The sequence below is a fragment of the Lepeophtheirus salmonis genome, chromosome 11, assembly GCF_016086655.4.
Source record: "Lepeophtheirus salmonis chromosome 11, UVic_Lsal_1.4, whole genome shotgun sequence".
Lineage (NCBI taxonomy): Eukaryota > Metazoa > Arthropoda > Copepoda > Siphonostomatoida > Caligidae > Lepeophtheirus > Lepeophtheirus salmonis.
Genome location: NC_052141.2, coordinates 12,245,148 through 12,261,596, shown reverse-complemented (window position 1 = coordinate 12,261,596; position 16,449 = coordinate 12,245,148). Strand labels below are relative to the sequence as shown.

Sequence of the window (16,449 nt, the reverse complement as noted above, 5' to 3'; positions counted from 1 at the left end):
ATCAGATGAAAATGGAGTTGATGCTTACTTATTTCCAATTAGGTTCAATAAAATTTCAAATAACTTATCGGGAATAAAGAAAATGTATTTCCATTGTTTGTTAGAATTTCTTAGAAAGTATCATCCTTTGTTGTACTAAACGCGCATATCACACATCTATAATATTGTTCAATAGGAAAAATGGTACAAGAACGATATATATCAAAGATTCCAAATATGCCCTTATTTTTTCTCTATTGGCTTCATAATCTTTAGCAAAGACCATAAAAAATTTTGGATTATTTTTAAGATTCATAGTTTCTTTAAGTAAGTGGTGTCGAATATAGAGATAAATTACATACTTGTACTTCAAAGCCTAGTGTTTAGTTTAATTCTAAAGCCAATTTTCAAACATATCCATCATTTCTCAACTCGAATTATATTTGTTTAAAATTGAAAACTGTTGTTTTTTTATTCAGAGGCGCATAGTTTGAAGACAAATGGTGCCTCGGGGTTTTGCCTCGGGAAATTTTTCCTTTAACCATTTCGCCTTAATACCTCATTACTTCAAGGATGTATCCCCTTAATTTATCAATAAATAAGATTTATACGTTTTATTTTGTAATTTTTGGTTGAAGTTGATGTTGTTCTCTGCTTCAACTTTTTAATCAAAATATGTAATGTGACTGCCTATAAAACCCTTAAAATGGTTGTTTTCCGTTAAAAAATCATAGAATAATGACCCAAAATTCAATGTATATCCCACCAAAAAAAATTCATTATGTAATGAATTCGAACCAGTGATAAATTAGCTAATCAAATTAGTATAATAAGAGAAACAAAATAAATATGCACAGTTCGATTCAAATAAAAGAATCGTTAACCACTTCTCTGTTAGTAATTAACATTATACATGATGGATTATTCAAAATGGATAAGACCCATGGATTGACGCACAAGCATAATATGAGACATATATTCCATTACTATTCCTACAAAAAAAAACATTTAGTCCTTTTGATTGTAATAAATATTTCATACTTTGACATAAAAAAAATCAAATAGAATATCAATTTTAAGCAAATATATACAATAACGACGTATAAACTTCATTTATTTATATATGCATCATTATATATATATAAGTGGAACGAGGAGCTTTCGAGGTACGTCGTAGTCATGGCATTGGTTAATAATGGAGGTGAAATCTCCAATTCCACTATTGCTTCAACCTTAGGAGTGAATTTACGGACTGTTCAGCGTATCCGTAAGAAGCTAGAGGACACCTGGGATGTTGATGCCACCATAAAGAGGGCACCCAAGGAGGAGGGCGCCGAAAGGAAGGTCAGGGACACCGACTCTGTCGACAAGGTGAAGAAGATGGTTGAGGATGACCCTACCAGGTCCTACTGAATCCAAGGGGTGGCCGGAGACAGGCCCTGGGCGTGGCAACAGGACTCAGCACCCTGCCATGTGTCCAAAAACTCCATGCAGTGGTTAACTGTTATGACATTGTAACCAAGGATTTGTGGCCTCCTAACTCTCCCAACCTTAATCCTTTGGACTATATTGTCTGGGGCTATGTCGAGAGACATACCAACAGACATACCCATAGCACCAAGGCCAGCCTGATGGACTCCATCAAGGAGGTATTCGGCAACATGGACAATGAGATGGTCAGAAGAGCCTGCGGCCGGTTCAGAGGCCGTATTGAAACCGTTATTGATGCCAACGTGATTATATCGAATGCATGACTACTCCATAACTATATGCTCGTCATAGTTTTGATTTTTAATGAAAAAATTAAAAAATGTATATTTTGTGTTGTTTTTTGTAGAAAAATATTTTGGCGACAATTTAATCCCCGCTCCCTGTATAATCTCATTTTTATTGTATTTCACTTGTACAAAATCAATTTACTGATATTTTTTTTATACTCACGTCCCGTTCTCAAGTTTACTTTTAAAATATTTATTAATATATTCATCCAATAGGTGCAGCTACATGTGGAAGATGGTTGGGGAGAAGCCACTCCAAAGAGTTATTGGATCATTACTCCAGACTGGTTTCGATCAAATAAGGCTACAATAACAGAAGTCGTCGGAACTAAAAAGTACGTGTTTAATTAGTAAATGCTATTATTTATCCACCTAACTCCATTTATTTTCTTTAATCATAGACGCACAACCAGAGGTAAAATGATAGTACGTTCAAATCAAACTTTCCTCCGCTTTCAAGGGATTTTTAAGAAGTCAAACTATCCATTTGTCACGGTGAGGCTTCTTGTATTTATTCTTTCTTCCATATTTTCGATAAAAAATAATATTGCACAAAAATCCAAAGATTTTGAATGAGTCTCTTTTTCGACACTTTTGCCCCCTCCCCCGCAATATGCCCTAATGCCAACCCTCTTGACTACACCTTTCGGGGGGCATCTCGAGGGGAAAGCCTTTGGTGTCAGTCATCCAAACATGGAGGCCCTCAGAGCCATTGTCAGCCAGCACTGGTAGGCCATGACACTGGAGGTGGTTTTATTCCACTTCCACCTAGAGGCCATCATCGCCCCTAAGGGTAACTACATGAACGATTAAGAAAGCTGAGACACACATCTATTTAGAGTCTTAATTTTATTCCAATTATTTCACTTTGAAGTGTACAAAGTGGTCAGATTTGTATGGACCACTCGGTATCAGCCAAAAGTCAATTGTCGAAATAGAGGTTATTTTCATGATGGCTCTCATTTAAAAGTACAGTCATTAGAATTTGTTGATTTCTTAATCCAAATCAATATATTTCTTTGTTTTAATAACATTGTATGTATATTGAATTTTTGGTCACATGTAATAAAAGCAAATTAAAAAAGAATAGGCTGATACTCATCGAATCAGAAATGTACTTAATGGTATATTATGTTGACACGTCACATATCTTTCAAATTCAAAGTGTTATGAACGTAAAGCGTACATATAATATGGTTAGACACATATTCCAGATTTAAAAGAATGCAAAGAGTTCGTTCCAAGGAGCTTTCAAGCCATCAAACCATATCAACTTCAAGAATATCAGAACAATTTTCATTTTTTTGGCATTTTCCCATATATTTTTATATTTATTCATCATTATGGTGGCAGAGACGGGGAGGGAGTAGTTTGTTTAACCTACCATAAAATTTATCTGAAAATAAATTTTGTATATATACTTCTATGTATACATAATTTATCTAATATTTTTCTATAAAGAAAACCTTTTAAAACTTGCCAAAAAACAAAACAGTTTGATTATTTTTCAGAGATGATATTATTATGATCCATCCTTAATTATTATTATTTCTTACAGATGACTTTATCGAGTGATTTATCAAGGGAGGACAGCAATTATGGATATTTAATGGCTGGAGAAGTAGAAAGAAGTATAAAAAAAACTTCTGGCTATCAAACAACCCATTTGGCTTTCGTTTCAAGACCAAAAACCAGTCCTTTATCCTCTGAAGAGTCTTCTTCTTCCTCCACGTCTAGTACTAGCAATAGTGACAAAAAAAGAATATTTACCATGGCCACAAACTATTTTAAAAATCTTTTTAAAAACTATGCACGGTTATAAAAGCCTGGCAACATATAGAGAGAGCGATATTACGTGACATCAGGATTATGGAAGTCTCCCATTTTTTTTACAAAATTATATAATCAAATTACAAACCCTTGCGACAGTTTAGTTTCTTCATTTATGAACCACTGGAAAATAGAGCTCTTTAGCCTTTAAAACCAATTACTCAACTGTATAATTTCAAAAAAGAATTTTTTTGTCCAACGTAGATTTTTTTTTTTTTTTTTTGTAAATCCAAAGTTTAAGGACTTTTTTTTAACTTGTAGTATATGTTATTTTTTTTTTTTTTTTTTTGACAAAAGAAATTATTATAATTTTATTAGTTCTTTTCTTAAACATAGATGGCGTGTTATACGATATCTACCCCCCTCTTCCGAATAATTAGAAGTTGCTGTAGTATATATATTTTTTGATTTAAACGTCTGCATAATATGCTTCCCAAAAATCCCCCCCGTCACTTTTAGTCTATAACTCAATTTGTGACATGATTCTAAACACTCATGTATCATTCATTACATATGGTGAATATTTTATTAATATATCAAGGCAATCTAACATGCAGTCAATATGTACATTATATATCAGGTTGTATTCCAAGAATGTGCTGGGTTTCCACAGTGAATTAGCAATTTACAGGGTCATATCTGATTTTGACACCTAAAAGTACAATTAGGTTGAATAATTCGGGTAGCCACTCCGTGAACTACCTTGCTCATTTTGACTAATAAACAATAAAAATACCAATCTGTTAGAACTAGACTCAAATTGAATTAAATGTCTTGAAAATAGTTTACATTGAAACAAGCAAAGAAAAAACGAGTTTACTAAATATGTATGTATGCCTAGGGATGTCATTTTTGTAGAGAAAAAATACGCAGGAGAAGAAGGCAAGAGCAACACTTTTGGTATTGCTGTCTGTTAATTGATTTTTTGGGAATTTTCTACTAAAAAAGAAGAATCTACTACATTATTTAAAATAGTATGACTGTTGGGAAAATGTTATGGTTATATTTATGTTATTATGCATTCTTTAAAACGATTTACAACAATGATATGTTTACTTCAGAGGAAGAAGCTAACGCAACAACGAACAATTAAATAATGTACAAAAAATATACTTTCAGCTAAAGCTCTGCAAAAAGTATAGATAAATATCTACTTTGAGATTAGAAAAGAAAAAAACTGTTGTTGGGTGTGCTCTTTTTTATTCACTGCTCTTCTCTGACTCATCATTATTGTAATAATACTCCCCACTCCCCCCAATATAAAATCTATAGTTTACCGCCTAACTCTGTGTGACATTATGAAAGTCTAGTTCTATTTGAAATATAGAAGAGTCTTATTTCTAGAGCAGAAGTACTTTATATTACCTCCTCCAAAATAAAAAGATAATAGGCAGCTGATTTTATTTAAAAAATCTTTAATTAATAGTACTATATGTCTCGCTCCTGTCTTCTCCTTGAGCTCACCCGTATGGGAAGCCTCTTCATAGTGGCAAACTGCTAAATGAAGTTCATCAAGCTAAAAGTTGGAAATACACTCCAAATTTTATAGAGTTGGGCTCCAAAGCTTACAGATGTATGACTTATGTAATTACGAAATACCTGATTTTGTTTGGAATCAAGAATAAACAACTCAAAATTGCAAATTGTGAATTTTTTAAAGAGTATATTTACCATTATTTTATTCTTATAAAACGTCCTCCTTCAAAAGCATTAACAGCCTTCAGACGCCAGTGAATAAATTGTCAGGTCGTGACAATTAAGTCATTGTCGGTGGCGTACCACCCTGTCATGATGGCAGCTTGGAGCGAATCCAAATCGGTATCAGAGGTCCGGGAAACATTATTCTCCAAGACAATCTAATCTACAAAGGCCAGCTTTCAATACCATTCCCATCCTTGAAGGACGTATTAATGTTGTAGGCAGTTCTATTCAGTTTGCATCCTTTTCAAGGCTGACACAGCATCATTCCTATACAATTCATAAAAGACTCCAAACCAATTTGTGACTATATCTGGCTATATTTTTTATTGAAAACAGATTAGCAGCTTTTGAAGATGAAGGCGTTGTCCATTGAGTACCACTCTTTCATGATGACATCTCAGAGCGAGATGAGAGGTACGGCAGACGTTATTATTCAAAAAAAAAAAAAAACACTAAAGTGCACATGGTTAATTGTAATGGCTGGAGGAAGGCCATCTGGAGGCATTCATCCATATTATTGCTACAGAAGTTTTGGTTTTTCTTGGATGTAAAAACATTTCAACACCATTCCTATTTTTAATGAACTTTCGGATATCTTAAGCAGTCCTGAAAAAAGGGATACCAACGGTATCTGCGAGTTTCTCGGTACTGATATCGGCGAGGAGAAGATAAACCTTTTTTGCCTTTTTGATGTAGCTCCTACATTTGGGCACTTAGAGACACAGATTAAAGACAAACTTGTTTCTTTTTGCTTTAGCATTCTTTGGGTTGAGTAATAAAACCTAGTTGTTAAAGGTAAGGAGGATGAAATCTTCATTAATTCTACTTTTGTGTCCCCCTCTGTATATTATATATAATATTTATTTCTCATTGTCGTGATAGGATGATTAGAACATATACCACGTGTAACTGTGTTTTTTCCTCTAATATAAGAATCCTTAGTCTTTCAGGGTAAATGAGATGATTCCTTGCTTGCTTCGTTTCAAATTATCTACAGGGCGGTCAAGTTAAATTGGGAAAATATTTAAAGGCTTATAACGAATGAACTATATGGGTTTTAACCATATTGAAGCTATATTTAGCTTTATCTAATGCATTCAATTATTTATGAAGACACCTTTGCCATGTTACAGCTAATGGACTTCTTCAAAGCTTCCACAGACAATTTTTACTTGGCACAGGGCTCATGCTTGACCCTCTCTAGATATATAAATTGCATGGGTCTAGCTCTGGGCTGTTTGTAGACCAAAAATCGGGGCTCGGAAAGAGAGAACATTTTGTGGCCCAGACATCCTGCACTTGTTTGGCCTTGTGGATCAATGCATTGTCTTGTTGGAAGGTGTAATTTCTTCCTCCATCGGGAAATGCAAATTAAAAGCGCAGATTTATAACAATAGCAAACCTGAATCAGCACGAGGTCGCCCGTGTAAGGCACATAAATCTTCCTGCGCCGATAGGCCAAAGTTATAAAGATCTCATTAGACAATAATTAAATCTTACTAAATATACCTTTCAAATAATAATAAAAATATGTTTCTACCCCCATCTTGTACATTCGCTACAAGTCTTTAAATATTTTCTCTATTTATCTGGGTCACCCTGTATATTCAATAGTTATGTGTATTGAACTACTACCTTTTATACTCTAAAATCACTTTTCGGAATCAAGTCAATTATGCACTATACTTTACCAGCATATCCTCTAGGAATTTTGTAGAATCTAAAAGGATGTATTTAATTTGATAAATTCTGTAGTGTGCAATACTACTTTTTATAGAGCTAAAAATAGTTTCTCAATGTATGATGTAATTTGTATTTGTTTGTTTTTGTTTTTTTTAGAAAGAGAGTTTTAATATATTTTAGGGAATTATATTTATAAGGGAATCAAAATATATAATACGAAATATAATTGTGCACTGTAATAGGAAAATAATATTAGAGAAGGATTTCTAAATTGTATGAAATATAGTCTCGCTTTTATGAGAATTTATTTGATTTTATTTACTTTTGTTTTTATAATTTTTTTATCAGGAATTTGCTACTTTTGTACAAGAAGACGAGCAGCAACCCAATCCATAGCCTCCTTATTATGAAAATATTCAAGGTATATAAGTTTTGTTCCAGTACCCTTGTATGGTGGTCTGGTCCAGAGAACTTGACTGAAGTGAATAAATTAAGACAGACATGACTCTAGCTATCAATACTGTTTGGAAACTTGAAACTTATACACTTGTATTATGTTATTTTGAGAGGTTCTGCATGAGGAAGTTATAACTCTCTGTAATTGTATAGGTAGCCATGTACCTAAAGCACAGGATGAAGAAATTTCTTCACAGCGAGATTCAAGGCTTAGGGCATCAATTCTTCTTCGTGGGAGTAGCACTCCAACAGAATTTGTCAGGCTGACGGAACCATCTACAATGTTAAGAAAAGGCTATACCCCAACGAAAGCATAGAGAGGAAGGAGGGATCTTATGGCACTACGCATTCTTACCTCCAACGGGATTTTACAACCCCTGATATGGTCCCTTGCTCACGGAAGCCTGGTACATTGACGTTATGAAGGCCAAACTGCTTCCCTGGATTCAGTAACATATGTAGATACTATGAAAGATTAATGTACATGTGCTCATAAAAGATAGATAATATACTGAGGATTGTTGGGGAGTTTTAAGTATAGTCCTTATTGAACTCAAAGTAGAATTGAGGATCGACATCGGAGTATTTCTTGCATTGCTATTTGTATTTATTTCCTTACGATTATGCCTACTGTTAGCTATTATAATAATAAAACGTCTTGTCCGCTGCTCTCCTCTAAAACATTTTTTAAATTGTGAGGGGTACCATGACTTTCTGTGGAGTTTTTCAAATACCAAATATTTTTAAGATTTACAACTCTAATAATTATATACGAGATTGATAGGTGCTCCTTCTTCAAATTTTTATTTAGATGTGAGGAGATGCAGTCATCTAAGGGGGTTTTACCTTGCTAAGACGAAAATAACCTAATAGAAGTTGGTGTGATTGACTTAATTGGCTAAATGTAACCGATTATTCGAGTCTTTTTCCTGTTTCTTTTTGGGTTAAAGGTTGCATGATACAATAAAGGTAACTAATCCCGGAAAACATATGATCAAGAGAAAAGACAGAAAGATTTAATTGTCACAAATCATTCAAGATCAAAATTCAGTAAAAACTTTCAAAAGTCTGACTTCATGAATTAATTTACTAATTATTCAAAGATTTAAAAACTATGCATATTTATCGCTATTTGTTTCTTGTAGTTGAAAAAATTTAATCATATAAATAGCTGAATGAATAAAAAATCCATAAGTATTTATTAATATTTGTATGCCGTCAATAGTTACTTCATGAGTTTATACTTACAAAACCGACTACATAATAAAGTCAAAAAATTACTATCAAGTTCAAAAAAATTATAAAAAAAGCTTTTCTTTTCTGATGCCTTAATAATAGTAACATTTTTTTTTCCTCTTAGACTCTTTTGAGCTCAATTCTACAGGGTGTCCACAATAAATTGGAACTGTCTTAAAATTCAACCTGCTTGATAAAAATGGAATTTGGAGTGGATTTGTTAATATGAAAAAGTTAGACATGAAATTAAACAATAAATTTATTCAACATGTCCTCCCTCAGCAGCCACCATCCTGCCCCTAAAGGATTTGCATGTCCTGATGACTTCCACGGAATCGACAGCATTCCACTCCCTCGTAATGGAGCCCTTCAGGGCCTTGCACACCTCCCTCTCCAACTTCCCCTACCAGTAGTAATCACACGGATTGAGGTCGGGTGAGTTGGAGGGCCAGGTGTTGTGATCCCAGAAAGTGATGTCGTGGGAGTAGAAGAGGTTAGTGGTCCTCATGGCGATGTGTGCGGGCGCTGAGTCTTGTTGGAATATGAACTCCTTCCCAGCGGTCGTATCCTTCATCCAGGGGATGACAAACTCCTCCATGACTTCGCAGTATCTTATCGCGTAAACGCTTTCCTTGGTATTGAAGAAGAAAGGTGGCATCATCTCACCGGTGCTGCAGATAACACCCAGGGTCATTACGGAGACCGGGAACTTTGTGGTGAAGACTGCAGGGACCTTTTCTCTCTCCTGGGCAAGCCACCTGTCATTCTGGACGTTGTAGCTTCTGTCGACAGTCCAACTCTTCTCGTCTGAGAATAATATGATTCTTCCTCCATGGCTCTTCAGGTCATTGAGGAGACGCTTACCGTTGGTGAGCCTGGTGGCCTTCATGGATGCCATGAGGATGTGTTGTTTGGCCATTCGGTATGACCTGTACCCGAGGTCCTCATTCACAGCCTTGGAGACCAGCTGCTTACTCACTCCACGGTTCTTGCAAGTCCAACCTTGATGGACGGGAGTGCGGATTCGGTCACTTCTCATGTTGTGGGCCTTGCGGCAGACCTTCCCCTCAACCACCCAGGCATTGAAGATCTGGTACACCGTGGTCTTGGGGTAGTTAAGAAGCTTGTCGATAGCAGAGGGCTTGTGTCCCGCGCGAGCCAATTCAAGGATGGCGTCTCTCCTTGATTGTTCAATGATGACTATTGTTTGTTGTCAAAACAATTGTGGTGGAAGTTATAGTAGTTTTTTCACGCAACCTTTTATATTATTACAATTTAACTCCGAATATCCACATTATGGATCTGGATGAAGTTTAAAGTAGTTCCAATTGATCGTGAGCATCCTGTAATATGTCTCTGAGTAAATATGGATTATTTATCAATTATGTTTCAATAATAAGAAGTAATTCATCCTGAGCAACAAGAGTAGATTCTATAACTTGATTTTTAAAGTTATTCAGTGGAGAAAAAAAAAAACTGAACACCAAATCCAAATTGAAATTCATTATATACTTTTGAGAGTGTCACATCATAGATGGAATAATCTTCCTTCCCTTTGCATATTTATGATGTCTTATAAGATTTTCTATTTTTTTTTTTTTTTTTTTTAATGTTCCTTGAATGGGTTAGATGGAGTAGCCCTGATTAAGTACAATTAAACATTCCATTATTACAATTACTCCATCTAACCTAGGAATCTTTATGTGAAATCCATATACATAAAGTATATTTCTTTCTCTATAAATCACCAGGGCGTGAACGTACACACATTAAGGTCAAGAAACTAACTCCCGAACGTGCTGCCCATGAGCTATGGCGATTCCATTCTAATTTTATTTACTGTTCACGACCCTATACCAGTATTTCTACTCACTAGAGCTAGAAAAAGGCACATTTTTTTTGTAGAAATAAAAAAAAGTATCAAAAAAAGCTTTTTTGACTTTTTCAACTCCATTCAACTATCCCTTTGATTTTTTTAAAAATGGTCACAGCTCATGTTTTTGAATTGAATTTTTGCAAAAGTGAGGCGCTGTTATATTCCAAAAATAATTATTTTGATTTTTCTTTGTTTCAGATATTCAATCAAAGAAGGATTTAGTTGAGGGGATTGAGTACACTTTCTCAAGGATGATACTGAAATCTTAGATAAACTTAATATGAATGGCAACATTCGTCTATGCCCTTCAATTTTTTTGGGAAATGTAGAATAATTGAGTCGTAAAGCCTTTAAAAAAGACATATCATATCATGGGTTCTAAATTCTATTGGATATAAACATTCCTTCATCGGCATCTCCCATTCCAAAGATGGTCCATAACACTTGATGATTTCTTTTGAGCGTTTGCAGAATCCCTCTAATCTTGGAGAGATAGTGGAGAGTGTCTTTAAAACTTTAAACACTCAATTGTAGGGATTACTTTTATAATTTTGGTCTTGCTCAATAAAAAACCTCTTGAGATGAACACTCCATAAATGATCATTATTTCAAAGTTGACTAATCCAATAGAACTGAAAAATTGATAACCAAATTTCTTGGCGTTGTGTAGATTTTTGTGTTTAATTTTATTTTTTTACTTAATTGTGTTGCATTTCAAACTTTTTCTTCCTTCCTTTGCATTATTCAAGTTATTTTACTAGATCTAACTTACGCCCAGATATCCTCACACTGATATCTAAGTCAATGGAAACTTCTAAAAGCATTAAGCAATATTCCAATAAGGATGATAGGCATAATATTAGGTAATGCACAGCCGACTCGGAATTAGTTATAATAAACACCTATGGCCCAAATGAAAAGTCGTTCCATAGACAGAAGACAGTTACACACCCTTCGATTCTAAATGGTGATTTAATGGAGACCTTGAAAAACAAAACAAAAAAATCATAGACAAATGTAACCATACTTAAGAAATTAATAGATGAACTTAACTTAGTCGATCTGTTTGTAAACTCCTATATGAATTAGAATGTTTCTTGTGAAAGTGACCTATAGATTATACCATTCTTCTGATCAGAAATTGATCTACTTGGAATTTTATACCAATCCTCCTAAAATAAAATTCTGAATCCCTAATTGGTTAATTGACTCGGATGATTACAAATTAAATTTAAAAAATAAATTGCAGATTTATTTTACTCTTTGCTATTCTCCCATAAAAACTTTATAGAATACCAGGTGTGGCGAAAAAATCTTAACACTTTCAATCTAGAACGTTATCAAGTTATATTTCAGCAACCAGTTGTAATAGGTTATGTCAATAAAATAAAAATAACTATGATGATGAGGTCTTGGCTACAATACACTTGGCTACGGTATCCTTGAGGTTGTTGATATTTGGCTGACAAACGGTATAGGGCATGGTCTCAACATGCACCTAAAAAAATATATTAAAAAAAGTTATAAAATACGTTTAGAATGCATATGATGTATGTATTGTTATTAAAGGTTCTATTTTGATGTTTTACATGGTTCAAATATGAGGGATTTGTCGCAAGATGAATTCGCGTTTCTAGAAAAAAAAAAGCACACACACTTGAGGAATTACAAAATTACGTGCTATATCATAGATTACTTAACATTTGGATATACAGGGTAGTCCAGATGAATTTTGAAACGAATTTACAAGATGGGGTAGAACCCTACGTTTATGATTTAAAAGCTACATTTAATGACATTCATTATGAAATTCACCTTTCTTGACAACCCCAGCCACACGGTTTCGAAAGCTTTGAGAGGAACGAGAGACCTTGTGCAGATCTAGCATCGCCATTGTAATAGTTATGTACTTTTTAGGTTATATTCCCTGTATGAATGGTTTAGCTTAAGGAAGAAATTACACCTTCCAACAAGACAGTGTACCAGCAAACAACCCATAGAGAATATATTTATCTATGAATAAACCTTGTACTCGCCCTAACGCTTTATGCTCGCAAAACTCAAACAATCTCGTCAGTTAATAAAAACCTGTCGTCAGTGTTGGATCGGCCCACAAAATTATGAAAAGACTGATGTCCTTCATCCAAACACTAAGGCCCTCTAAACCAACATCAGCCAGCTCTGGGACACTATGACAGAGGACTACATACATCTGCAGCGTGTGCAAAACCTTCTGCCTTTACCTGTAAGACATCATTACCGCTAAGGACGGCTGGATTAATTATTCAGAGAGCTCAGATACACATCTTCATATGATTGGTATTAATGTTTTGAAATTCTATTGTTATTTAATAAACTATTGTGGAGGTTTCAAATTCAGATTTTAATGTACCACTCTATACAAATTACACAAATTTCTAATAAAAACTTGCGCAACCCCCATCAAATGCCAATGATAAATAGAGGTATTATGATTAAATTAAAGTAATAGTTACTGAAAATATCTTAATTTGTACAATTTTTTTAATCAATTAAGGACGACAACCGTCGGATAATATGAGAAAAACATCTTATTCTTTCCACTGTAATAGTTAATCTGTATCTACAATATGAAAATATTACGATATAATAACATATTTTTAATACATTCTTGGGTTAGATATATAATCATACTAGGCAATAGAGGGATAGATTTATGCTAGACAGTAAGGGTTAATTCCTTCTATTTGTTGTTCCCAATTTGACATCCAATAGTTCCCTAATTTTCTTCATATATGTATGTAAGGGATTTTATTGTTATAAAACAGGTTAAAATAAATATTTTGAGAAAAATGATTATATCTTGCTTATGTGTTAATGAACCACATATATATTGAAATCCTAGAGCAGTGGTTCTTAATTCTTTTTGTTAGTGTAATTAACCTCATTCCTAACTTTGGAAAATGGGAAGATAATAACTGAAACACATTACAACTATGTTTGTAAGAGTTAGATTCATTTAAAAAGTTATTTTATGACAGCATGTACTCTAGGAAGTTCTATTATCATGTCAATATTTGAATTATTGAAGAAACATCAATATGGTATGGTTTGATTTTTTCAATCACACTCATTCGACTATATAAATATATTGAATTTTTAATCAGCCTCAATAGTCAACATTTTCCAAGACGTGTCTGAATATTTTAAGGTATGAAAATGATAAAAGGTTTATATAATATACGAAACCATAATAATCATATTAAGATCATTGACAGGTTACAACATAAACAGAGGAGACGATTGCCACTTCTTTATATGGTTTATGGCCAAGGTTGTACCGGTTTCAGCGGTTCCGGTCTCAGTTCTTTTTAATCTAGGCTCAGTTTGGTAACAGTTACTTTAAACGAGGGCGTCACTAGAAAATTCGGGCCCAGGACATGATATTCGATACAAACAGGGCCGCAGCTGCCTAATACGTAGAGTGCGTAGTGCCCAAGTTCCAGCAGGGGATCTGACCACCAAGGTTGCTTAATGGTTTTCAAAGAAGGGGCTGTTAGGAGATGAAGATGGATAATTGAGGATTGCTTTGAGTCTGGATTTTTAAACTGGAGGAATCAATATATGCATATATTGTCTACCAATAAGGAATTATTTAAATAAAATATTCATGAGAATGAATTATATCTCTGGTACTAATTCTATTAAGCTGGTAACTGTCAAATGATAAATATATAGGGTAGGTAGATAGGATTCGATACTTCCGACTCAACTTGAACTAGAGTTCATATTTTTTGCGACTTTGCAAGTCGACTACATCTCTCTATTAAAGACTCCCGACATGACTTTGACTGTAAAGTGAATTAATACTGAACTCAATATATTTACTAAAAAAACGTAAGATCCGAGTAATTTAATAGTAGGAACGTTGGAAAATAGTTTTATTTTTAAAAAGCTAGTTACATATATAGGATAAACAATTAAAAAATTTAAAGAAATAGAGCATAGTTAATAATAAAATCAAAAATATTTTTTAGTATTGACTTTGATTGATAATTAAAGTACAACATGTCATTAACCAAAAAAAAAAAACTTATATTATATATTTATTATATATATATAGTACGAGTATATGTAATAAAAATATTGGTCGAATTTTTACTCATGTATATAAATTTCTATTGCTTTTTCCGTATCTAACTATTATGAGATATAATAGAAAAATAAACTGTTAAAGGCTACAAGAAAAGACGGCTGAAGTGGTGTCGCCAGGTAAGGTACAATTCTTTTTTCTATGCTGTATCTGTGGCTTCCGAGTTTGCCTCTCATGTAGCTGGCCACTCTAAGAAGACATCAGTTCCCTCAGGGATAACGATAGCTCCTTCGTTTGTATAGACTACGTTCGAAGATAAATCTTTCTTTTTTTGTAGAGGAAGGTTTCCAAATTGAAATACGATTTTATATAAATAAAACTCATGCAAGTATAAATTCAAAAAATAGAGAGCCCTCTGTTCCAGGTCAAACTAATTATTAGGCTTGACTGAATGAAAGTGTGCGAAAACTTCGTAATTGCATGTCCCCTAAGACAGATGTTACCCAACTTTATGTGCCCAAGACAACAAAAATTTCTTGATACACCTATTTTAATTAAACCAATTATTTGGATTAGTATGAGGTATTGTAAACAATGACAGGTTGTCACAAACCTCCCTCAAGACACACTGTTTGGAAACCGCTACCCATTGGCATTATCTGGTTGGTTGTGGTAATGTGAATTCCGTCAATTGTATCATTTTTATACAAAGATATTTGACTATTTGGTGGAAGTGCTGCTATACCTAATCAAGCCCAAATGTTACCTTCTGATTAACTGATATACTTTTTTCTCCCTCTGAATGAAGAATTTCTACCTATATTTGGTTTACATTCTTTGAAAATGATAGCTGTGTGTTTTCAAAAAGTTATACTAGCTTTTTGGTATGGTTCATTCAGATGTAATGTAACTTACAAATTTCTAGTTAGGAGAATACTGTAGATCCTCCAAAATTTTGATAAAAATTCCTCAAATTCGGAAGCGACTACATGTTTGAGTCCTATCATTATATTGAGCAGACGCAAGTTTCTGCACAGTAGAGATATTGAAAAGGAGGAAGGACAAAATAATATTTAATTGATCTCAACTTGAAATTATTCCATGAGACTTAAAAATGCACACTCTCCTAATAAACGAGATCTCTGGCTCCTCTTCTTCGAACTTTGGAAGTTGGAAACGAATCAACTAATTTAGTGTTTTAGGTCTGAGGTTGCAGGTTTAATAGGAGGTTTGTATTTTGGATCACTCAAACAAAAATATATATACAACATTCAATAACGTATTTTGAATTCGAGATAGCCAGTAAAGGAACAAACCTTTCCTTCCTGCAAACTACATCTATGAACGGTTCTACACTCATATATATATATATATACAGAATCCTTTTCCCCAGTTTAAAAACCATATCCTTGCCTCCTATTGTAGATAATTTGTAGAGTGTGCCAAGTATCATGGTGTTGGACTTGACATAAATCAATCTCGATTAATTTAGGGGGAATATTTTACGAAACTAGGTTGCATTATTAAAAGTATAGACTAGTCCAATCTTAATAAACAAAAATATATAAAAACTTTCAAAAATCAGTTGTCAGTATGGAGGCAAAAGGATGCTCCACGCTCAAGTGAGTGTTGAGGAGATCATGATGGTCGTAGCGTGCTCCCAGAGTCTTGTTTACAAGATTAAAAGCATTGTGGCTTCAAGTCAGAGCCTTAATGAGGTCCCTAGACAGGGTAAGACACCTTAAATCGGGGTCATGGAGGACCTGGACACTGCAATACCCAGAAGTCTGGCAACATTGATAAGGAAGTATGGCAAGGATCTTAATGTTAAGGATTTG

General features: G+C 34.0%; 1 protein-coding gene and 1 long non-coding RNA gene across 3 annotated transcripts in view; both read left to right on the top strand.

Annotated features, from left to right (window-relative positions):
- The window catches only part of LOC121126466 (uncharacterized), an 82,087-nt gene extending 74,806 nt beyond the window's left edge, over positions 1-7,281 (top strand). For both annotated transcript variants that reach the window (XM_040721796.2, XM_040721795.2), the window contains 3 exons: positions 1,974-2,092; positions 2,159-2,252; positions 3,316-7,281. In XM_040721796.2, the coding sequence (XP_040577730.1) occupies positions 1,974-2,092; positions 2,159-2,252; positions 3,316-3,579 (477 nt within the window). In that variant the 3' untranslated portion in view covers positions 3,580-7,281. The remainder of the gene's footprint in view (positions 1-1,973; positions 2,093-2,158; positions 2,253-3,315) is intronic.
- Positions 7,282-12,574: 5,293 nt separating this feature from the next.
- Positions 12,575-13,042, top strand: LOC139906557 (uncharacterized). The gene is made up of 2 exons (XR_011782173.1): positions 12,575-12,858; positions 12,920-13,042. It is a non-coding gene; the product is annotated as an uncharacterized lncRNA (long non-coding RNA).
- The last annotated feature ends 3,407 nt before the right edge of the window (positions 13,043-16,449 follow it).